This window comes from Coregonus lavaretus, assembly GCF_964263955.1.
Source record: "Coregonus lavaretus genome assembly, chromosome: 11".
NCBI lineage: Eukaryota > Metazoa > Chordata > Actinopteri > Salmoniformes > Salmonidae > Coregonus > Coregonus lavaretus.
The window spans coordinates 47,766,870-47,791,342 of NC_139998.1; the positions used below are offsets into that span (position 1 = coordinate 47,766,870).

Genomic DNA, 24,473 nt, shown 5'->3' on the forward strand with positions numbered 1-24,473 from the left:
ACACCATGGGACCACGCAGCCGTCATACCGCTTAGGAAGGAGACGCGTTCTGTCTCCGAGAGATTAACGTACTTTGGTGTGAAAAGTGCAAATCAATCCCAGAACAACAGCGAAGGACCTTGTGAAGATGCTGGAGGAAACAGGTACAAAATTATCTATATCCACAGTAAAACGAGTCCTATATCGACATAACCTGAAAGGCCGCTCAGTAAGGAAGAAGCCACTGCTCCAAAATCGCCATAAAAAAGCCAGACCACGGTTTGCAACTGCACATGGGGACAAAGATCGTACTTTTTAGAGAAATGTCCTCTGGTCTGATGAAACAAAAATAGAACTGTTTGGCCATAATGACCATTGTTATGTTTGGAGGAAAAAGGTAGAAGGGGTTGCAAGCCGAAGAACACCATCCCAACCGTGAAGCATGGGGTGGCAGCATCATGCTGTGGGGGTGCTTTGCTTCAGGAGGGACTGGTGCACTTCACAAAATAGATGGCATCATGAGGAAGGAAAAGTATGTGTATATATTGAAGCAACATCTCAAGACATCAGTCAGGAAGTTCAAGCTTTGTCGCAAATGGGTCTTCCAAATGGACAATGACCCCAAGCATACTTCCAAAGTTGTGACAAAATGGCTTAAGGACAACAAAGTCAAGGTATTGGAGTGGCCATCACAAAGCCCTGACCTCAATACTATAGACAATGTGTGGGCAGAACTGAAAAAGCGTGTGTGAGCAAGGAGGCCTACAAACCTGACTCAGTTACACCAGCTCTGTCAGGAGGAATGGGCCAAAATTCTCCCAACTTATTGTGGGAAGCTTGTGGAAGGCTACCCGACACATTTGACCCAAGTTAAACAATTTAAAGGCAATGCTACCAAATACTTATTGAGTGTATGTAAACTTCTGACCCACTGGGATTGTGATTAAATAAATAAAAGCTTAAATAAATCATTCTCTCTACTATTATTCTAACATTTCACATTCTTAAAATAAAGTGGTGATCCTAACTGACCTAAGACAGGGAATTTTTACTAGGATTAAATGTCAGGAATTGTGAAAAACTGAGTTTAAATGTATTTGGCTAAGGTGCATGTAAACCTCCGACTTTGGGACTGTCATCATACGTCTTATCTCATCACACTTTTTATCTTATGGATAAGGGGCTACTAAAATGGCTACTGCGAACTGGAGCACATTTGGGATGAAACCATGAAGGACCTCCTACTATAGCCTACCTACCCAACAAGCCTGTTGTCAATACTCCCATCTAGCAGTGCCATAGTGTGCTGAATTCACTTTGATAACATAAAATGCAGCCAAAGTCCATTTTCAAGGAATCCAAGTTATCATTTCGTAAAGAAAGAATCAGTGATGCACAATTGTGAATGCAAAAGTTTCTGAATGTATCATTTAATTGTGCGATACAAACAAAATAAAATGGCCTACAGACGGCCATATTGGTCAGCTAGTACAGGACTCGTAAAGGCACAGTGCACTACATTTCTGAAAAATGTTTTTTTTTTTCAGGGGGTGCTGCAGCACCCTCAGTACCCCTACTTCCCACAGCTATGCCCTCAGTAGCCTATAACTTGTCCAAGAAAGTTAATGGTCCTGCGAAAAGCAAGGTTGTAGCAGATTGCCTGTTACAGCTAGAAGAGGATGGACCTTACGTTCTTAGCTTTGTTCCTCTCTAGGTTTTCCTCTCTAGGCCTCTAGGGAGTTTTTCCTGGCTACTGTGCTTCTGCTTCCATTTCTGCTTGCTCTTTGAGTTCTATGCCGGATTACTGTAAAAGCACTTTGTGACAACTGCTGATGTAAAAAGAGCTTTATAAATGTGATGATTGATTGAGATGACAAGACATCAATAATGAGGAAGTACAAAAGCATGGCAGCTGTCTAACAACAAAGACATGTTCGATTTTATTACACACTTGTAAGCCTCTTAGTCCCACTAATTCTCCCTGACCGTGGGGCTGTGGCTGGCTGGTGTTTACTCTGCACAAGCCATGATGGCTTAATCCCCATGTGGGCTATATGGTTCCTAAGAATCGCCACACTCCAGAAGAAGTTGACTGTCTGCCCAGTGAAGGACTTGGAACTATGGAGGAGCTACTACTACTGCCCACTGAAGGCGAGGAGACACGCTCCAACAATAGCTCGTATTCTCCAAGAGGAGAAACCATGTACGAACGTGTCAATACATTTCTCCACAGGGCTTTTGTTGATGACTTGAAACAGTGGTTAAGGGGCTACCTGAAGCGCAACGGCTTGCTGACGCTCTCGGTTTTTGCCGTGTTGATGGGCTGTGTCCTGGGGGCTGTGTTGAGAGGGAGCCATCTCTCTACCCAGGTAAGTCACTCTTTATCACACAGTCAGATGCATGTGCAAATGCTGTTTGATTATTTGATGGGCCTGCCCTCCAGGTCCATATGTCTCTCTTGGTTTGGTCTCTCTTAGCAGTGCATACATACGTTGAGTGTACAAAACATTAAGAACACCTTCCTAATATTGAGTTGGATTTTACAAGTGACATCAGTAAGTGATCATAGCTTTCACCTGGATTCACCTGGTCAGTCTATGTCATGGAAAGAGTAGGTGTTCTTAATGTTTTGTACACTGTGTACATTTCTGTGTTTGAGCACCTCTCCCTCTTTTCGTGACGGTGTTCCACTTAAACGCCTACAGAGCTCCTGTTTGCATTGCCTTGATGCACTGGAGCATTTCGTTGTTGGGTTGTGGAAAACCATAGGATAACATCAACAGCCAGACCTAATGAACCATTGAGAGAAGCTTCAAGTGCACTACACTATCTGCAAATGATGGGACTGGAACCCTGTAAAGTGGTGTGTGTTACAGTTGTTATAGGAACAGAGAGTCAGTGCACAGCAATAAGAGCAGCCTGCATTCATCCCCTTGATTCAAAAAGTGGTTGTTGGGAAGGAGTTAATGACCTCTACTAAGCAACATGTTTCTGAGAGGAAAGCACTCCATTGACGCACATGTATCAGTCTCAATGCATTTTTTGGAGGAATACATTCGAATCTAGACCATAGATGGTGAATCGATTACTGGCTTCAGAAAAAGAATTGCAGCATATTCTTGGAGGGCAACAATAGATACTTAGATAGTTACAGGACATCTTTTGGGACTCATAAGGTTAGGAAGGAAATGTATCATCTGTCCACATTATCACGCCCTTCCAGTTCACTTTTACATGAAAGACGAAAGAAAACCGATGTTCAGAATCGGAGGGGATTATTTGATCTCAGACTGAGAATTGGCTTGCCAAAGCAAACATGGCCTTAAGTGTGCTCGATAATCACAGGTGACGTGTGACCCAAGGCTGATGTTTAAAAGTGAGCAAATGTTTAACTGGAGGGAATTACTGTGCGTGTTACTACTAAGAACTGTGTCACGTATCAGGGTTGGGGTCAATTCCATTCCAATTCTCTTCAATGCTTTTCAATGGGTAACATTTAGAATTTCTGAATTTAAATGGAGTTGACCCCAACCCTGTCACTTATAGCTAGTCATCTATGGCTTTGAGACCTATTAATGCAATCCAAACATTTGAAACCACATTGATTTTAAATTTTATCAACGCCAATGACTAATGTAAATTATATAGTTTCCATTCTATTCATATGAACCTGATCGAATCAACCAAGATTATTCCACATTTTTGTATGTCTATTTTGAAAACCATGAACAACTTTTTCACAAGGGGTGAATCTGAAAAGCCTTTTCCTAGATTTCCCTTCTCAAAACATCAGAGGGAAGTTGGGCGCATTGGAGGAGAAGGAACCTTAGATCTTCTTCAATGCGCTCCTCACCTCCCTTTGATGGTTTGAGAAGGAATCTAGGAGAGAGGACACAAGGAATCTAGGAGAGAGGACACAAGGAATCTAGGAGAGAGGACATAAGGAATCAAGCAAAAGGCATTTGAGATTCACCCAAGTGTGTGCTGATGGGCACTTTTTCCTATAGGAAAGGAATGCTTGAAACAAAAATATCTGTCCAACCTTTGAAAAGGGTCTCCTGTGGTAAAGTCAGGAACACTGCTTGGGTTTCTTAAGTTTTGTAATATGTTTGAAGGTGCTCTTTGGCTCTTTTTTCAAAAGTCACCAGCTGCCACTGCTTTGGAGGGGTTCATGTCTACTTCTAATGTATAATATTTTTTTTAATGTAACTTATGTTTCTTCTGATTTCCCCTCCAGGCTAAGATATATTTCTCGTTCCCTGGAGAGCTTCTCATGAGAATGCTCAAAATGCTTATTCTTCCCCTGATCACATCCAGGTAAACATCTGTGATGTCAGCCTCTGTCCAGTAATATGGTTTTATATTTCATCAGCAGTAGCGGAATACAAATATTTGATGTTCACTCACCACAAAAGATATTCAGCCTCAAAAGTGACTTTTTAAATGCTTTTGAGAAAAGTGCATAACTGGACAAGGGATGTTGAATGAACTGTAGAAAGTGCTGACTGCAGTGACCAATTTTGCTGTTGTTATCACACTACATTTTACATTTAACTTATCCAGAGCGACTTACAGGTAGTGAGGGCATACATTATTTTATTTTTTTCATTTTATTTTTTTTCATACTGGCCCCCCGTGGGAAACAAACCCACAACCCAGGCGTTGCAAACGCCATGCTCTACCAACTGAGCTACACCCAAAATAAGTAGTAACCCCCTACAGACAGGCAATTATAATGATAAAAGATGACAAAACCAGACTTTTTGGAAACCAAATGTCAATAGATTCCATATTGTCTACATAACATGACAGGTTGTAGTTATATCACACCTGTCAGATAGTATAAGAAGAAGTAGTACTTACAACAAACATTTGAAATTAGAATTAGATCTCGCTTAGGTCCACACTCTCTCCTGGTCATTCACCGTAGCTTCACTTAACCAGTCAGTAGAATGGAACCATATTTGAGTTCCAATTTAGGCACCTGAGCATTTATGGGGCCATTTGTATTATATATATGCGTTATTTGATCCTATCTAATCCTCTCTCTCTCTTTTCCCTTTTACAGTTTAATGTCAGGCCTGTCGTCCATGGAGCCCAAAGCATGTTGTCGTATGGGTGTTCTCACTGTGACCTACTACCTGTGGACCACCTTCATTGCGGTGGTGGTGGGTATCCTGCTGGTGATCATCATCAAGCCCGGGGTGGGTACTGAGATGGACAGCAACAGGCTAGGAGGAGGGCCCGTCATGACTTCTGCTGATGCCTTGCTAGATCTCATCAGGTGAGTGACCAATGAAGATAAACCTGAAGCTCAACAAGAAATATCTACAAACAATCAATACTGTCTAGGGCAGGGGTAGGCAACTAGATTCAGCCGTGGGTCAATTTTTGTCAGAGCAGATGGTCGGGAGACCGGAACATAATTATAGGAATTTGTACACTGCAAATTGACCACAACTAAGCCCAAAATAGATTTTATTTGAAAATAACAATCATTTCATAGCTTAATTACTTTGAAACACGATCACATACACTAAAAAAGTATGTGGACACCCCTTCAAATTGGTGGATTCGGTCATTCCAGCCACACCCGTTGCGGACAGGTGTATATTTCTGCCCTGCTAGAGCTGCTCCAGTCAACTGTAAGTGCTGTTATTGTGAAGTAGACCGGCCCAGCCGCGAAGTGCTAGGCCACACAAGCTCACAGAACGGGACCGCCGAATGCTGAAACGCGTAGTGCGTAAAAATCGTCTGTCCTCTGTTGCAACACTCACTACAGAGTTCCAAACTGCCTCTGGAAGCAACGTTAGCACAAGAACTGTTCGTCGGGAGCTTCATGAAATGGGTTTCCATGGCCGAACAAGCCTAAAATCACCATGCACAATGCCAAGCGTCGGCTGGAGTGGTGTAAAGCTCGCCGCCATTGGACTCTTGAGCAGTGGAAACGTGTTCTCTGGCGTGATGAATCATGCTTCACCCTCTGGCAGTCCGACGGACGAATCTGGGTTTGGTGGATGCCAGGAGAACGCTACCTGCCCCAATGCATAGTGCCAACTGTAACATTTGGTGGATGAGGAATAATGGTCTGGGGCTGTTTTTCATGGTTCGGGCTAGGCCCCTTAGTTCCAGTGAAGGGAAATCCTAACTCTACAGCATACAATGACATTCTAGATGATTCTGTGCTTCCAACTTTGTGGCAACAGTTTGAGGTAGGCCCTTTCCTGTTCCAGCATGACAATGCCCCCATGCACAAAGCGAGGTCCATACAGAAATGGTTTGTTGAGATTGGTGTGGAAAAACTTGACTGGCCTGCACGGAGCCCTGACCTCAACCCCATCGAACACCTTTGGGATTAATTGGAACACTGACTGCGAGCCAGGCCTAATCGCCCAACATCACTGCCCAACCTCACTAATGCTCTTGAGGCTAAATGGAAGCAAGTCCCTGCAGCAATGTTCCAACATCAAGTGGAAAGCCTTCCCAGAAGAGTAGAGGCTGTTATAGCAGTAAAGGGGGGACCAACTCCATATTAATGCCCATGTTCGACTAGCAGGTGTCCACATAACTTTAGTTGTGTAGTGTATGTCTCCTTCCTAAATGAATTTTATTCTGCTGAATTACTGGTGATTTTAGTCTTTCTTTGTCCAAAAATTAAAACTATATTTTTTTGTTTACTTGGAGGGCCCAAAAAATAACTTGCGGGACGGTTCTGGCCCGCGGGCCTTCTGTTGTCGACCCCTGGTCTAGGGACAAGCAATATCTACAGCAATCAATATATGTCTAGGGCCTAGGTGCTAGGGACAAGCAATATTACAACAATACCTATATTTTATGGACAACCAAGATCTACAACAATACCTTCAGTCTAGGGACAAACAATATAGTCATTTTCATGTAAAAGGAACCATAAACACCAACATGTGAAGTTCATAGGAGCATGTCAAATGAAAGCTAAGAGTATATATTCATTTTAATTAAGGCATATATAGATTTTCAACCATTTACCATCCTAGACCTTTTGAATAAGCAAAGGCTTCTATTTCATGTCTATCAGATGGTAAAAAGGTATTAGAAATAAATCAAAAGCAAAGACCCTGCCAACTAAGATAAATGTTTATATTTCATTTAGGATCATTTTTTGCCTTGTGCCTTGAAATTCCATTACCAAAAACCTACATATTTTCTAATTCAAATCAAATCAAGTCAAATCAAATTGTATTTGCCACATGCGCCGAATACAACAGGTGTAGACATTACAGTGAAATGCGTACTTACAAGCCCATAACCAACAATGCAGTTTAATAAAAAAAAATAAAAAGCAAATAATTAAAGAGCAGTGGTAAAATAAAAGAACAGTACGGAGGTTATATACAGGGGGTACCGGTACAGAGTCAAGTGTGCGGGGGCACCGGTTAGTCGAGGCACCGTTTATCCTCCCTCATGAGGGAGGACAATGAAAGTTCACAGAAGTAACAAGTAAAGGTAGACCTATCAACTAGTTATGTTTTTACTGATATCAATGTTGTTTATTAATTATTAAGTGATAAAACATTTGAAATTCTGTTACCAAATTTCAGAAAAAGCAGGATTTCTGCAGTTGAATTAGCTACAATGGGAAATCATAGTAGTTACAAACCCCATTTGGGTCACCTGCTATAGTCCTCCCTTCCACTGGCATACTGTTGTTCAGCTGATAACTGTTTCTTTCTCTTTCTGTCATCTGGTGGTCAAAGCAAGAGTGTGAAAAGTCTGGACAACCTCTCTCTCTCTCTCTCTCTCTCTCTCTCTCTCTCTCTCTCTCTCTCTCTCTCTCTCTCTCTCTCTCTCTCTCTCTCTCTCTCTCTCTCTCTCTCTCTCTCTCTCTCTCTCTCTCTCTCTCTCTCTCTCTCTCCGCCATGGGCGGTGCACAATTGGTCCAGCGTCGTCCAAGGTAGGGGAGGATTTGGCCGGCAGGGATGTTGGTTCGTTTCCCACGGGGGGCCAGTATGAAAAAAATAAAAAAAATAAAACGTATGCATTCACTAACTGTAAGTCGCTCTGGATAAGAGTGTCTGCTAAATGACTAAAATGTAAATGTAGTACAGATCAGGGACCCATGATGAAATTCCTTTACCGCAATTCTGTTACCGGGTGTAAATCCACTTCACTTACTGTAGTCAATAACCAAAGTACATTTTTTCAAAGTCAAGGTGTCATGGCTGACACCCCATTCTTAATTTGGAGCAGATATTTAACAGAGTTTTTGGAAAATGTGATCACATAAAAAACGGAGAGAGATTTTACCAAAGTTTTGTTACCAAACTTTGCATCTGCACAGTTCTTCCAGTAAATGTGTTTTTGTAAAAATGTCTGTGTGAATTGTTAAAAGTAGTCCTTGTGCATAGAGTTGTATGGTTTGTTAAACTTTGAAATCAATTGTTTTTATGTGGCATAAATATTAAGTGAAAAATGTGAGTCTGAGCGTAATTCCGTTACCGTGGAATTGCTATATACAATACCTAAAGTCTAGGGACCAACACAGTGGCCTTGTGATTACAGTTTCCGCTCTGAGATTGGAAGGTTGGGAGTTTTATCACTGGCTGAGTCATACCAAATACTGTAAAAATGGGACCCGATGCGTCTCTGCTTGGCACTCAGCATTAAGGAGATAGATTGGGGGTAAGGTCCAGGGGGACTACATGAACATCAAGCTGCCTCACGGTACAGTAATAATCTCCTGCTCCGTTCCGGCTCAAGGCTACTTACTTTTTCTTACAGTCCAGGGAGAACTAACAACCAAAATCTTCAGACTGATTGCAAGCAAAACCTAGGCCTGTATTCAATCAATTGCAGATAGTGATTTTCCAAAAAGTGCTTTCAGGAGTAAAGGCCTAAATTGGATTTGTTACAGCAGTGTGTCCTGGGTGAAGGGGAGCTGGCACTAGATTTAGGAACTGGCAGTCCTGTGGCGAGACACTATTCAGTGCTGATGACAAATCAGGCTTAGAAGTCACCCAGCACCCACAACCAGACTGCCAATTTCTATATCAAGTGTCCACTCCCTTCATAGGACTCTGTGCAAATCAAACACACTTTTGCTAAACGGAAATCCACTGTCTACAATTGATGAAATACCGGCCTCAGTCTAGTTACAACCTACACCTAATGTCTCACAGAAACTAGCAAACTAGTATCTGTAGTTTCAAAACAGCCTATATATCCAGTCTAACAACAATCAATTACCAGAATCTCACATCAAACTCCTATCTAATATCAGTCCCAATCACAGTGGCTTTTGAATGTTTTTAAATGACAAAAAGCAGGGAGCTGCATATTGGCTTTACTGTAATACAAGACATGCTAAAATGTCAAGCCTATGTCTTAAAGTGATCTCTAGTGTTTGAGTGTTAATCAATGTGTTTCTTTTCTCCACTCAAATAAATAACATCAGTAGACATTCCAGTCCAAATAACTACTTCTGGCAATAATTAAATCAATAAAACATATAAATAAATACATATTTGAATTGTTAGATACTACTGCACTGTTGGAGCTAGGAACACAAGCATTTCACTACACCCGCAATAACATCGGCTAAATATGTGTATGTGACCAATATGATTTGATTTGATATGATATGATGAAGACATGTCCCCTCGCAAATTGTGCAACTTGAGACTTGACTTGGCAAAAATTAAAAACACTTGCCGCTCGACTTCGACTTGAGCATCTATGACTCGTGACTTAACTTGGACTTGAGCTGTGTGACTCGAGAGACTCAATTTGTCATCTCGCGCACTATGTTATCCTATCTGTCCTTTATATCGGAGTGCTGCAGGTTCTGTGCTTTTTGTTCTGTGTCTTGAACAATCAGATTCACAGAGATCACTGGTTGCACAGGACGGGCACAAAGCATGTCATCTAGAAAAGCATAAAGCGCGCGCCGCCCAACTGTCCTCTGGTATTTATTTAGAAAAAGTGATAACACATCACTCCCGACATACACAAGCAAGAACTCATCACAGAAATGTTGCAGCACCCTACACCTAAACTGTATGGGAATAAAACGAGACGATTTCTCAGTCTGATCAACTAAGCTACTGATAACAACCGCAGCTACATGGACTACAGGCTACAGCCAATACGCCCTGTCCCCTCTTGCCCTCTGGCCAGGGTAAACAAAGTGGTAATGTTATGTAGCCTATTTATAGCCCATTTATATGTGTTAGGAGAAAATGTGAATGTGATAAAAGAAATTTGGTTTAGGCTATATTGAAACTTGGGCTGGCTGGCTAGGCTACCTTGACCTTTTCAGTCCAAAATGATGAACTGAAATTAATCAAACAACACAATACTGATTATGTAAATAGACTGTGAGGGTAACTTTTTAATTGCAGTTGCATAGGCCTATACAATGCAAACCTGCATAAAGCAAGCTCAGCCCTGTGAGTTATACAGTATTGTCCAATTGCAGTGGTTGTGTCTGGGTAAAGGAAAGTTTTACAATTGTATATACTGTAAGTACAACGTTGCTGCAGTTTGACAGGGTTTTCATCCTCCCTAGTGCCAGGAGTTTTTCCAGATTTTCTTTAAAACCATGTGACTTGTTTAGAAAATAATGTTTCTGTATACCTAGGTGAGTAGGCGGTAAGTGTTTAAGAGCGTTGGGTCATTGGTTCAAATCCCTGAGCCAACTAGGGGAAAAATCTGCTGGTGTGCCCTTGAGCAAGGCACTTAACCCTAATTGCTCCTGTAAGTCGCTCTGGATAAGAGCATCTGCTCAAATGTAAATCTGGTCCCACTCCCATCATTGCCCATATAAATACCTTTTTACAACTACTAATTAATCACTGTCAGACCCGGGTATCCTGGATGGATATTGACCTCATTCCGTCAGTAGAGGATGCCTGGTTGTTCTTTAAAAGTGCTTTCCTCTCAATCTTAAATAAGCATGCCCCATTCAAAAAATTCAGAACTAAGAACAGATATAGCCCCTGGTTCTCCTCAGACTTGACTGCCCTTGACCAGCACAAAAACATCCTGGGGCGTACTGCATTAGCATCGAACAGTCCCCGCGATATGCAACTTTTCAGGGAAGTCAGGAGCCAATATACACAATCAGTTAGGAAAGCAAAGGCTAGCTTTTTCAAACAGAAATTTGCATCCTGTAGCACTAACTCCAAAACGTTTTGGGACACTGTAAAGTCCATGGAGAATAAGAGCACCTCCTCCCAACTGCCCACTGCACTGAGGCTAGGAAACACTGTCACCACCGATAAATCTACAATAATCGAGAATTTCAACAAGCATTTTGCCATGGCTGGCCATGCTTTCCACCTGGCTACCACTACCCCGGCCACCAGCTCTGCACCCTCCGCTGCAACTTGCCCATGCCCCCCCCCCAGCTTCTCCTTCACACAAATTCAGACAGCTGATGTTCTGAAAGAGCTGAAAAATCTGGATCCCTACAAATCAGCTGGGCTAAACAATCTGGACCCTCTCTTTCTAAAATTAGCCGCCGAAATTGTCGCAACCCCTATTACTAGCCTGTTCAACCTCTCTTTCGTAACGTCTGAGATCCCCAGAGATTGGATAGCTGCCGCGGTCATCCCCCTCTTCAAAGGGGGTGACACTCTAGATCCAAACTGTTACAGACCTATATCCATCCTGCCCTACCTTTCGAAAGTATTTGAAAGCCAAGTTAACAAACAGATCACCGACCATTTCGAATCCCACCATACCTTCTCCGCTATGCAATCCGGTTTCCGAGCTGGTCATGGGTGCACCTCAGCCACACTCAAGGTCCTTAACGATATTATAACCGCGATCGATAAAAGACAGTACTGCGCAGCCGTCTTCATCGACCTGGCCAAGGCTTTCGACTCTGTCAACCACCGCATTCTTCTTGGCAGACTAAATGGCCTTGGTTTCTCAAATGACTGCCTCGCCTTGTTCACCAACTACTTCTCAGATAGAGTTCAATGTGTCAAATCGGAGGGCCTGTTGTCTGGACCTCTGGCAGTCTCTATGGGGGTGCCACAGGGTTTAATTCTCTGGCCAACTCTTTTCTCTGTGTATATCAATGATGTCGCTCTTGCTGCTGGTGACGCTCGGATCCACCTCTATGCGGACGACACCATTTTGTATACATCTGGCCCTTCATTGGACACTGTGTTAACAAACCTCCAAACGAGCTTCAACGCCATACAACACTCCTTCCATAGCCTCCAACTGCTCTTAAACACTAGTAAAACTAAATGCATGCTCTTCAACCGAACGCTGCTTGCACCCGCCCACCCGACTAGAATCACTACTCTCGGCGGGTCTGACCTAGAGTATGTGGACAACTACAAATACCTAGGTGTCTGGTTAGACTGTAAACTCTCTTTCCAGACTCACATTAAGCATCTCCAATCAAAAGTTAGATCTAGAATCGGCTTCCTATTTCGCAACAAAGCCTCCTTCACTCATGCTGCCAAACATGCCCTCGTAAAACTGACTATCCTACCGATCCTTGAATTCGGCGATAAATAGCCTCCAACACTCTACTCAGCAAATTGGATGTAGTCTATCACAGTGCCATCTGTTTTGTCACCAAAGCCCCATATACTACCCACCATTGTGACCTGTACGCTCTCGTTGGCTGGCCCTCACTACATATTCGTCGCCAAACCCACAGGCTCCAGGTCATCTATAAATCACTGCTAGGCAAATCCCCGTCTTATCTTAGCTCACTGGTCACCATAGCAACACCCACCCGTAGTCTGCGCTCCAGCAGGTATATCTCACTGGTCATTCCCAAAGCCAACACCTCCTTTGGCCACCATTCCTTCCAGTTCTCTGCTGCCAATGACTGGAACAAACTGCAAAAATCTCTGAAGCTGGAGACTCTTATTTCCCTCACTAACTTTAAGCGTCAGTTGTCAGAGCAGCTTACCGATCACTGCACCTGTACACAGCCATTCTGAAATTAGCCCACCCAACTACCTCATCCCCATATTGTTATTTATTTTGCAAATTTGTACCCCAGTATCTCTATTTGCACATCATCTTTTGCACATCTATCATTCCAGTGTTAATACGAAATTGTAACTATTTTGCACTATGGCCTATTTATTGCCTTACCTCCATAACTTACTACATTCGCACACACTGTATATATATTTTCTGTTGTATTTTAGACTTTATGTTTTGTTTACCCCATATGTAACTGTGTTGTTGTTTTTATCGCACTGTTTTGCTTTATCTTGGCCAGGTCGCAGTTGTAAATGAGAACTTGTTCTCAACTGGCTTACCTGGTTAAATAAAGGTTAAATAAAATTTTAAAAAATTATAATTAAAATAGTGTCCTGATTTATACCTGGTTAGGTTACCAGATTAGGAAAAGCTCCGGGCCCCAGGGAAAACAATTTGCCCTACCACTCTGGGACCTGTGGGGCCACCTCTGCATCAGGGCATCATCAGTCCAAAAAAATTGTTGCATTCAGTTTCAAAGACTATGTGGTAGTGGGGGAAAAATGGATGCAGTTTGTAAAACACGTGGGTCCAAAATCACTGATGCATTGCAATTGCACTGAAATTGGCATAAAACACAGTGACTTGAGGACTCTAAACCCCAAATTAGGGACTTTTGACTCGACCTGAGCTGTGGAACTTAGGAATTTACTTGAGACTTGCCCATTATTACTTGGGAATTAGTCATGTGCAGTAGCAATGACTGTCTCACAATCCAGTTAAATCACAGGGGTGATTAGGGTATTTTTAGTAATCCATAAGGGATGATTTACAGATTAACTCAGTGATGAACAGTGGGGATACAATGATCTCGGTGCAGGATTGTTTCGCCGGCACACGTCAGGAGGGCATCTGGCTCGTGTCTGTCTGAACGTAACTCCCTCTTTTAAGGGCCCTCATGGGAGTGGTCTGCCCTCCTTATCCAATTATTAAGTTAAGGAAAGAGAGGGAGAGAGTAAGAGAAGAAGAGAGGAGAGCCCGAGTTAAACAGAAAACATAGGGGGCAAATTGCCTCTACTGTGTTCACAACTGAGACACTTCACAAGTTCTTACTTTCTTTGCAAATACATCAAATTACTTGTTTGGCCCATGCAAATACTTTAAACACATAACATATTTTTGTATTGTCAAACAGCTGTACTTTATGCAGACACACAGTACCAGTCAAAAGTTTGGAGACACCTACTCATACAAGGGTTTTTCTTTATTTTTACACATTGTAGAATAACAGTGAAGACATCAAAACTTAAATAACACATGGATTCATGTAGTAACCAAAAAAGTGTAGCCACCCTTTGCCTTGACGACAGCTTTTCCAACAGTCTTGAAGGAGTTCCCACAAATGCTGAGCACTTGTTGGCTGCTATTCCTTCATTCTGTGGTCCAACTCATCCCAAACCATCTCAATTCCGTTGAGGTTGGGTGATTGTAGATGCAGCATTCCATCACTCTCCTTCTTGGTCAAATAGCCTTTACACAGCCTGGAGGTGTGTTGGGTCATTGTCCCACTAAACGCAAACCAGATGGGATGGCATATCGCTGCAGAATGCTGTGGTAGCCATGCTGGTTAAGTGTGCCTTGAATTCTAAATAAATCACTGAGTGTCACCAGCAAAGCACCCCCACACCATCACACCTCCTCCTCCATGCTTTGCGGTGGGAACCACACATGCGGAGATCATCCGTTCACCTACTCTGCGTCTCACAAAGACACGGTGGTTGGAACCAAAAATCTCAAATTTGGACTCATCAGACCAAAGGATAGATTTCCACCGGTCTAATGTCCATTACTCTTGTTTCTTGGCCCAAGCAAGTCTCTTCTTATTCTTGGTGTCCTTTAGTAGTGGTTTCTTTGCAGCAATTCGACCATGAAGCCCTGATTCACGCATTCTCCTCTGAACAGTTGATGTTGAGATGTGTCTGTGACTTGTGGTCCTCTGTAGCTCAGCTGGTAGAGCACGGCGCTTGTAACGCCAGGGTAGTGGGTTCGATCCCCGGGACCACCCATACACAAAAATGTATGCACACATGACTGTAAGTCGCTTTGGATAAAAGCGTCTGCTAAATGGCATATTATTATTATTATTATTACTTGAACTCTGTGAAGCATTTATTTGGGCTGCAATTTCTGAGGCTGGTAACTCTAATTAACTTATCCTCTGCAGCAGAGGTAACTCTGGGTCTTCCTTCCCTGTGGCGGTCCTCATGAAAGCTAGTTTAATCATAGCGCTTGATGGTTTTTGCGAATGCACTTGAAGAAACGTTCGAAGTTCTTGACATTTTCCGGGTTGACTGACCTTCATGTCTTAAAGTAATGATGGACTGTCGTTTCTCTTTGCTTATTTGAGCTGTTCTTGCCATAATATGGACTTGGTCTTTTACCAAATAGGGCTATCTTCTGTATACCACCCCTACCTTGTCACAGCACAACTGATTGGCTCAAACGAATTAAGAAGGAAAGAAATTCCACAAATGAACTTTTAAGAAGGCACACCTGTTAATTGAAATGTGCAAAGCTGTCATCAAGGCAAAGGGTGGCTACTTTGAAGAATCTCAAATATAAAATATATTTTGATTTGTTTAACACTTTTTTGGTTACTACATGATTCCATATGTGCTATTTCATAGTTTTGATGTCTTCACTATTATTCTACAATGTAGAAAATAGTAAAAAATAAAGAAAAACCCTTGAATGAGTAGGTGGTGTCCAAACTTTTGACTGTTACTGTATCTCAAAATGTGTATTCATCACTGAATATATACATTCTGTAGAATACACCATAAAAATTCTCAGAGTGCAGGGGACCACGGTCCTTTGTACGGCTCACAACTTCCTGTAACAATTCAAAAGGATGCAAAAGGATTTTATTCATGACAATCATACTCATCAAATTGGAATAATTATAATATTTTATGAGTCTCTCTTGTGCTGTAATCATTATACCTTACTGACGCTGATCATTAATGATTGACCATGTGTTTCACCCTTACTGCATTCACCAACATATTAACATGCTAAATTATAACATATTATATTTTTACAGGAATATGGTTCCTTCCAATCTTATTGAGGCGACATTTCAGCAGGTGAGTAACACCAGACCAATGCGAATGTACAGGTATGACACATTTACCATTGTTCCTAATAAGTCAGACATTCCATTGGTTGTGATTAACAAATCTCTACAGCTCATGGATATTGTAGTTTATATTGCCTTACTCATCCGCAATGTTCTCATTGATTCCAGTACAAAACAGATCTGATTCCTATCCTGAAAGTCTCCAGGGTCACAGTGCAGCCCAACTTTGTGTACGTCATGCCTGACGAAAGTGACCCCAGTGGTCGGACGGTGTTCCTGGAGCTCACTCCACCCCCTGAGATCCACTACAAGACCAGCCCTGGCAATAGCCAACAGATGAATGTGCTGGGGATCGTCATCTTCTCTGCCACCATGGGTAAAGCCAACAGTGGTGTAAAGTACTTAAGTAAACAGACTTTAAAGTACTACTTACAGTTGAAGTCGGACGTTTACATACACCTTAGCAAAATACATTTAAACTCAGTTTTCACAATTCCTGACATTTAATCCTAGTACAAATTCCCTGTCTTAGGTCAGTTAGGATCACCACTTTATTTTAAGAATGTGAAATGTCAGAATAATAGTAGAGATCATTATTTATTTCAGCTTTTATTTATTTCATCACATTCCCAGTGGGTCAGATGTTTACATACACTCAATTAGTATTTGGTAGCATTGCCTTTAAATTGTTTAACTTGGGTCAAATGTTTCAGGTAGCCTTCCACAAGCTTCCCACAATAAGTTAGGTGAATTTTGGCCCATTCCTCCTGACAGAGCTGGTGTAACTGAGTCAGGTTTGTAGGCCTCCTTGCTCGCACATGCTTTTTCAGTTCTGCCCACACATTTTCTATAGGATTGAGGTCAGGGCTTTGTGATGGCCACTCCAATACCATAACTTTGTTGTCCTTAAGCCATTTTGCCACCACTTTGAAAGTATGCTTGGGATCATTGTCCATTTGGAAGACCCATTTGCGACCAAGCTTTAACTTCCTGACTGATGTCTTGAGATGTTGCTTCAATATATCCACATAATGTTCCTCATGATGCCATCTATTTTGTGAAGTGCACCAGTCCTTCCTGCAGCAAAGCACCCCCACAGCATGATGCTGCCACCCCCGTGCTTCACGGTTGGGATGGTGTTCTTCGGCTTGCAAGGTACCCCCTTTTTCCTCCAAACATAACGATGTTCATTATGGCCAAACAGTTCTATTTGTGCATGTGCAGTTGCAAACCTTAGGTTGTCTTTTTTATGGCGGTTTTGGAGCATTGGCTTCTTCCTTGCTGAGTGGCCTTTCAGGTTATGTCAATATAGGACTCGTTTTACTGTGGATATAGATACTTTTGTACCTGTTTCCTGCAGCATCTTCACAAGGTCCTTTGCTGTTGTTCTGGGATTGATTTGCACTTTTCACATCAAGGTACGTTCATCTCCAGGAGACAGAACGTGTCTCCTTCCTGAGCGGTATGACGCCTGCGTGGTCCCATGGTGTTTATACTTGCGTACTATTGTTTGTATAGATGAATGTTGTTCCTTCAGGCGTTTGGAAATTGCTCTCAAGGATGAACCTGGCTCGTGGAGGTCTACAATTTTTTTCGGAAGTCTTGGCTGATTTATTTTGATTTACCCATGATGTCAAGCAAAGAGGCACTGAGTTTGAAGGTAGGCCTTGAAATACATCCACAGGTACACCTCCAATTGACTCAAATGATGTCAATTAGCCTATCAGAAGCTTCTAAAGTCATGACATAATTTTCTGGAATTTCCCAAGCTGTTTAAAGGCACAGTCAACTTAGTGTATGTAAACTTCTGACCACTGGAATTGTGATACAGTGAATTATAAGTGAAATAATCTGTCTGTAAACAATTGTTGGAAAGATTACTTGTGTCACGCACAAAGTAGATGTCCTAACCGACTTGCCAAAACTATAGTTTGTTAACAAGAAATTTGTAGAGTGGTTGAATAATGAGTTTTAATGACTCCAACCTAAGTGTATGTAAACTTCCAACTTCAACTGTAAGTAAAAATACTTGAAAGTACTACTTAAGTAGTTTTTTGGGGTATCTGTACTTTACTTTACTGTTTATATTTTTTACAACTTTTACTTCACTACATTCCTAAAGAAAATTATGTACTTTTTACTCCATACATTTTCACTGACACTCAAAAGTACTTGTTACATTTTGAATGCTTAGCAGGACAGGAAAATGGTCCAATGCACGCACTTATTAAATAGAACATCCCTGGTCATCCCTACTGCCTCTGATCTGGCGTACTCACTAAACACAAATGCTTTGTTTATAAATTATGTCTGAGTGTTGGAGTGTTCCCCTGGCTATCCGTAAATGAAAACAAAACTAGAGAAATCGTGCTGTCAGGTTTGCTTAATATAAGGAATTTGAAACGATTTACAGTGCCTTCAGAAAGTATTAATTCCCCTTGATTTATTCCACATTCTGTTGTGTTACAGCCTGAGTTCAAAATTGATTAAATAGCTTTTTTTCTCTCACCCATCTACACACAATACCCCATAATGACAAAGTGAAAACATGTTTTTAGAAATATTTGCTAATTTATTGAAAATTAAATACAGAAATATCTAATTTACATCAATCTTCACACCACTGCATCAATACATGTTAGAATCACCTTTGGCAGCGATTACAGCTGTGAGTCTTTCTGGGTAGGTCTCTAAGAGCTTTGCACACCTGGATTGTATAATATTTGCCCATTATTCTTTTTTAAAGACTCTTCAAGCTCTGTCAAGTTGGTTGTTGATCATTACTAGACAGCCATTTTCAAGTCTTGCCATAGATTTTCAAGCCGATTTAAGTCAAAACTGTAACTAGGCCACTCAGGAACATTCAATGTCGCCTTGGTAAGCAACTCCAGTGTATATTTGGCCTTGTGTTTTAGGTTATTGTCCTGCTGAAGGTTGAATTAGTCTCCCAGTGTCTGTTGGAAAGCAGACTGAACCAGGTTTCCCTCTAGGATTTTGCCTGTGCTTAACTCTATTTCGTTTATTTTTATCCTAAAAAACTCCCTAGTCCTTGCTGAGAGTGGTACTCAGTGATGTGTTGTGTTGGATTTGCCCCAAACATAACGCTTAGTATTCTAGACATAAAGTTAATTTCTTTGCAATTTTTTTGCAGTTAAGTATGTTACATTTACTTTTGATACTTAAGTATATTTAAAACCAAATACTTTTAGACTTTTACTCAAGTAGTATTTTACTGGGTGACTTTCACTTTTACTTTAGTCATTTTCTATTAAGGTATCTATACTTTTACTCAAGTATGACAATTGGGTACTTTTACTCAAGTATGATGTTTGGGGACTTCTACTCAAGTATGATCATTGGTAGAAAAGACTGAAGGCCAGTCTTTTCTGTTTACATCTACAGCTGTCCGTCTGTCTGTTTACATCTACAGCTGTCCGTCTGTCTGTTTACATCTACAGCTGTCCGTCTGTCTGTTTACATCTACAGCTGTCCGTCTGTCTGTTTACATCTACAGCTGTCCGTCTGTCTGTTTACATCTACAGCTGTCCGTCTGTCTGTTTACATCTACAGCTGTCCGTCTGTCTGTTTACATCTACAGCTGTCCGTCTGTCTGTTTACATCTACAGCTGTCCGTCTGTCTGTTTACATATAACATCTACAGCTGTCCGTCTGTCTAGTATCAATATTAAATGTATCCATCTCTCTAGACTGAGTAGATAGAGCGAGATATACATTTTTTTTCATTTTGCTCTTTCAGGGCTGTTGCTGGGGAAAATGGGCGAGAGAGGAGCACCACTAGTCAACGTGTGTCAGTGCGTCAACGAATGTGTCATGAAAATCATCACGACTGCTGTTTGGTAAGCGGGGGACCAGCTTTGTAGATACCAGCATCTGTGTCCATGACCATATTTATCATTAGTTTATCATGTTAAATGTTCTAATTTACTGGCTCAGTGGGTTAGAGGATGGTACCGGCAACACCAGGTTTGTGGGTGTGATTCCCACATGGGCCACATTCTGTATACTGAATATGTGTCACTATAAACTGTCACTTTGGATACAAGCATCTGCTAAATTACCCAAGAAATATAATCAGTCTGTTGCATTTGATGGCAACCTAGCCTTTTGGCTTTCTGCTATGAGCAGCATAAACCTTGGCCATTCAAACTAGTGGGATCCAAAGAAACAGTCTGCTACCCAGATGTGTGTTCACTGTGACTTTCTGAGGCTATGACCTGTACACGGGCATGTGGTGAGAACGTGGTCATCGCCTTGTGGCAAGCTGTGGTGGAGACGTTAAGCAACCATCTTTCCTCGCTCCACCCAGCAGCGAACTGCACATGCCGAGGATTAGTCAAGCAGGAGGAGCTCACCCTGTGCTCAGGGTCAACAGTGACTTATCCCAGGGACTTTGGCACCACCCATGCAGTTCAGGTTTACCTCAAACGGCCGGGCCATATTGTATGATGTCCCTTACCACAGAGGTTCTGCTGCTAATAGGATTGACCTCAAAGCCTTGAATGACTTTTGGCTCTGACATGGTTTTAGAGGCAGGGAGCAACTCAGGTGACACAACAGGGCCATTTTTTTCTTAGTATTTTTTATGAATAAAGTACTTGACTAGTTTTCACAATACATAACATAATAGAAAATTACCATTTATTTACTTTTATTCTGTTCGACTGGGTGGAAACTGATCATTAGGAAAAACACATTGACATTTTGCCAAGTATAGACAGTCTTTGGAGGTGTGTATTTAACAAAAGTGAAACACAGTTTTATATATACAGTAGGTCATTCATTCTTTTTTCATTTCCGGACAGGTATTTTCCATTTGGGATCATATTCCTCGTAGCTGGAAAAATCCTGGACATGCAGGACCCATCTAATCTTGGGAAGAAGCTGGGCTGGTACACCATCACTGTTCTGGCCGGGCTGTTTGTCCACGGCCTCATCCTCCTCCCCTTCTTCTACCTTGTCCTGACTCGGAAAAACCCCTTCACTTACATCAGAGGCCTGCTACAAGCCTTGGTCATAGCACTGGCCACCTCCTCAAGGTAAGGCAGTTGTCTCTCAGTGCCTATGTTTCTCATCGAACAATGTCTTCTTCTTCATTGTCCTGAAGGTCAGCAGTATGCAACCAGGGTTGGGGTCAATTCCTTTCTTAATTCAGTCAGTTCAGCAAGAAATGAATTGACATTCAACTCATGTTGAATTGGAAATGTACCTTTGCTTTTTATGAGGAATTGAATTTCAGCTCACCCTCTGAATAGAAATGGAATTCACCCCCACTCAGCAAAGTTCCATAACACCTGATTCATCAGGTGTGGTAAGGCGTCAGCATGCTTCAGTTCGGCTGGCGCCTAGCCGAACTCTGCTAGCCGAACCGAACGTGTGTGCTCGCATACTCCCTTAAAAGACCTTCGCTTGAAAAACAAGAAAAATGCGGCAATAGTACTGTTTGTCCATTTTTGAGACGCCGTAGCCAGTATATACTTCCTCAAAATAGTCAGAATGAATCTAAGATAACTCAAGAAATCTGTCATTTGATGTTTTTGTAGAGGAGATCTTAGTCGCGCCATTTTACATCTAACTAAGATGTTTGGTGCAGTATTTTTCTTTGAAAAAATGTGCAGGAAAACGAGTCGTCTCTGGTTGAATGACAACAAAGACTTTATTGAAGAATCCCTACTGTTGACCAATCACCAACGAATTGGCGTAGACTTTGACTGCAAACTTGTTATGTGCCCAAACAGCCCCAAAAAAACGAACCGAAGTCCAAAACGAACAAACACACAAAACTGTTTTGGCTGGGAAACAAAAGCTTGTAAACACTGTGGCCTTCCAGGACCAGATGTTAAAAAGACTGTCAAAGTGGATTGAGCTGAATGCATGAAAAAGGTTCCTTATAAACATTGTAATGGCGAGTTTGATTGATCATCTCCAGCTTCAAACACTCTCTACAAAACCCTTACCTTAGTCAAATTCATCTGCATCATGTTGCAATTGATCCCCAGTATGGTGAGATTAGAGGCAAACAGTCAAGTACAGAAATGTATTAAGAGAATAATAACTTAAATGTCCAAAATTATATTTAAAATTGTAGTTTAAAAAGCATGAAAGCTCAGTGTTGCAATTGTTGTAAGTAAGGAGTGTAAGCAGAAGGAAGCCAGAAGGAGTAAAACTGACAATAATCTATCCAGAGGATATCAGTTCATAATAGTAGAAGCCCCTTCCTTACTCAACTATCTCTCTTTCTCTCTCAAGTTCTGCCACTCTGCCCATCACTATGAAGTGCTTGCTGGAGAACTGCAATGTGGATCGGCAGATAGCACGCTTCGTGCTGCCTGTGGGGGCCACCATCAACATGGATGGAACGGCTCTTTATGAGGCCGTGGCGACCATCTTTATCGCCCAGGTCAACGATTATGAGCTGGACTTTGGCCAGCTGGTCACCATTAGGTATGTATTGGGTTTCAAATCATAAAGCTACCATTGCATCTGCAGGGTGAAACTTTGAGTCCTAACTCAAAAGCAGTAACCACCCGGTGTAGTCTGCCATGACAGCCTGGGTGTTGAGATTATAACCGCTGGGACAAAAAGTTACATTCTTCCTGATATTACTTTTGTTTCACACAACTTTAGTACATGTGAATGTGCATTATTGCTGTACTGAATAAATATATTTTTTTCCACAATGACATTCAATCACTGTGTTTGATTTAATAAAGAAATCACTACAAGCTCTAAGGCTGTCAAGATGTAGGTCATGTAACTTTTTTTAAAGGTATTTCTCATATCAGTGTTACCATGGCAGGACAATATTGTAATGCACCTTCTTAGCTTTGTAATTGATTGTTTTGGTCTCTGTTTAACAGTATAACAGCTACAGCTGCCAGCATAGGTGCTGCTGGGATTCCCCAGGCCGGCCTTGTTACCATGGTGATTGTCCTGACATCAGTGGGTCTGCCGCCTGATGACATCACTCTCATTGTGGCCATCGACTGGGTGCTGTAAGTTCACTATGACAACAATTAGTCATATTCAATATCTACAGTAGGCCTAAAACATATTAGAACATATGCTACACATGTTGATAATAGTGACTGAAACTGCTGACTATGGTTTAGAATGGTTGTCAAGGGAAACCTTAAATTGTTTACTAACTTCATGGCATAGAACAGACTGGTTGTAATGGGGCCAGTATTTTGGTGCTTTCAGAGACAATGTTTGTGGTTGGAGTGGGAGGCTGATCTCTGAAGCTTTTGTATTCTCTGTGCTTTCAGGGACCGATTCCGAACCATGATCAACGTGCTTGGAGATGCCCTGGCAGCAGGAATCATTGGCCACTTATGTCAGAAAGACTTTCCTCTCGGTGGTAGTGGCAAGGTAGGCAGCTGTCACAGTCTAGCTGCAACAATTTCATTTAACATCATCCACCTGTAGTCCTGAGCTTCTGTTAAACTGTTTTCATGTGAGGTATAAGAGACCCTGCACAAAATAATTACTGAGGTCTTAGATTGATTTAATTTGTGCCAGCCAGGGTTACAAATTCAACAATCTGAAATCAATATGTTATTTGAATATAGACCTCTGAACGTCTGCTCAGTTTCTGTCACTTATCACAGAGATACTGATCACTGTGTGTGTGTGTTCCTTCCCAGTCACAGCCTTCATATGGCACACAGAACAAACACAACTTGCACGACATGCAGAATGGCATGCCTCTGACCGAGCTGCCTCTGTACAAGCAAGACTGCTGTTATGAGGTGATGGAGGACACAGTCAACGAGAGCCCCATTATATACTACAATATCTGTCAAGTTTAACTCCTGCGAACACGCAAACCTCAAATGCTGGACGTTTTTGGAGTACTTTTCCCCCAACTGTGCCATGAAACAGTACTGAACTGCTGTCACCTACCCAATGTTTTGTGACTGAACATTTAGTTCCGCTTTGATGGTGACACGCTGTAAAGGACAAATCTGTGTTTTCCACAAATCTGTTATTAAAAAAAAAAACATTGAGTTAAGAATTGCCCCATTGTACCACTACCATCTTGTCTATGTGGTATTGACTATGGCTTTTAACTCGGCTCGTCCAACATCAAGTGGATTCCCTGGATGTTTTATTTAATTTATTATGGTTCTCTACTGAACCGTTCCTTATCATGATCCATGTATTAATAACTGCATGCATTTTGAACAACTTCATTGGATGTTATGTGCGTTATTGATCTGTTTGACAAGCATAGGAAGTACTGTCGGGTCATATTGTACATTCTGGGTCAATTGCAATGAACTCATATTAAACTCAACTTCATCTTCCGTTTAATGTACCTAACATTTAGTGGCAGTTTCAACCATCTCTAAAGGGAACAAATGCTGTGTAATTCAAAACACCTCCTCTGATTATCTTT

General features: G+C 41.7%; 1 protein-coding gene across 1 annotated transcript; it reads left to right on the forward strand.

Moving 5' to 3' along the window:
- Window positions 1-2,180: 2,180 nt before the first annotated feature.
- On the forward strand, window positions 2,181-24,473 carry LOC311136740 (excitatory amino acid transporter 5-like; the record flags this gene model as incomplete). Its single annotated transcript, XM_084171009.1, has 11 exons — window positions 2,181-2,348; window positions 4,217-4,296; window positions 5,048-5,263; window positions 16,019-16,061; window positions 16,223-16,430; window positions 19,812-19,911; window positions 20,878-21,111; window positions 22,322-22,516; window positions 22,933-23,067; window positions 23,341-23,443; window positions 23,719-24,473. The coding sequence occupies 11 exons, from the start codon at window positions 2,181-2,183 to the stop codon at window positions 23,881-23,883; spliced, it is 1,647 nt and encodes a 548-aa protein (XP_084027135.1). The 3' UTR covers window positions 23,884-24,473.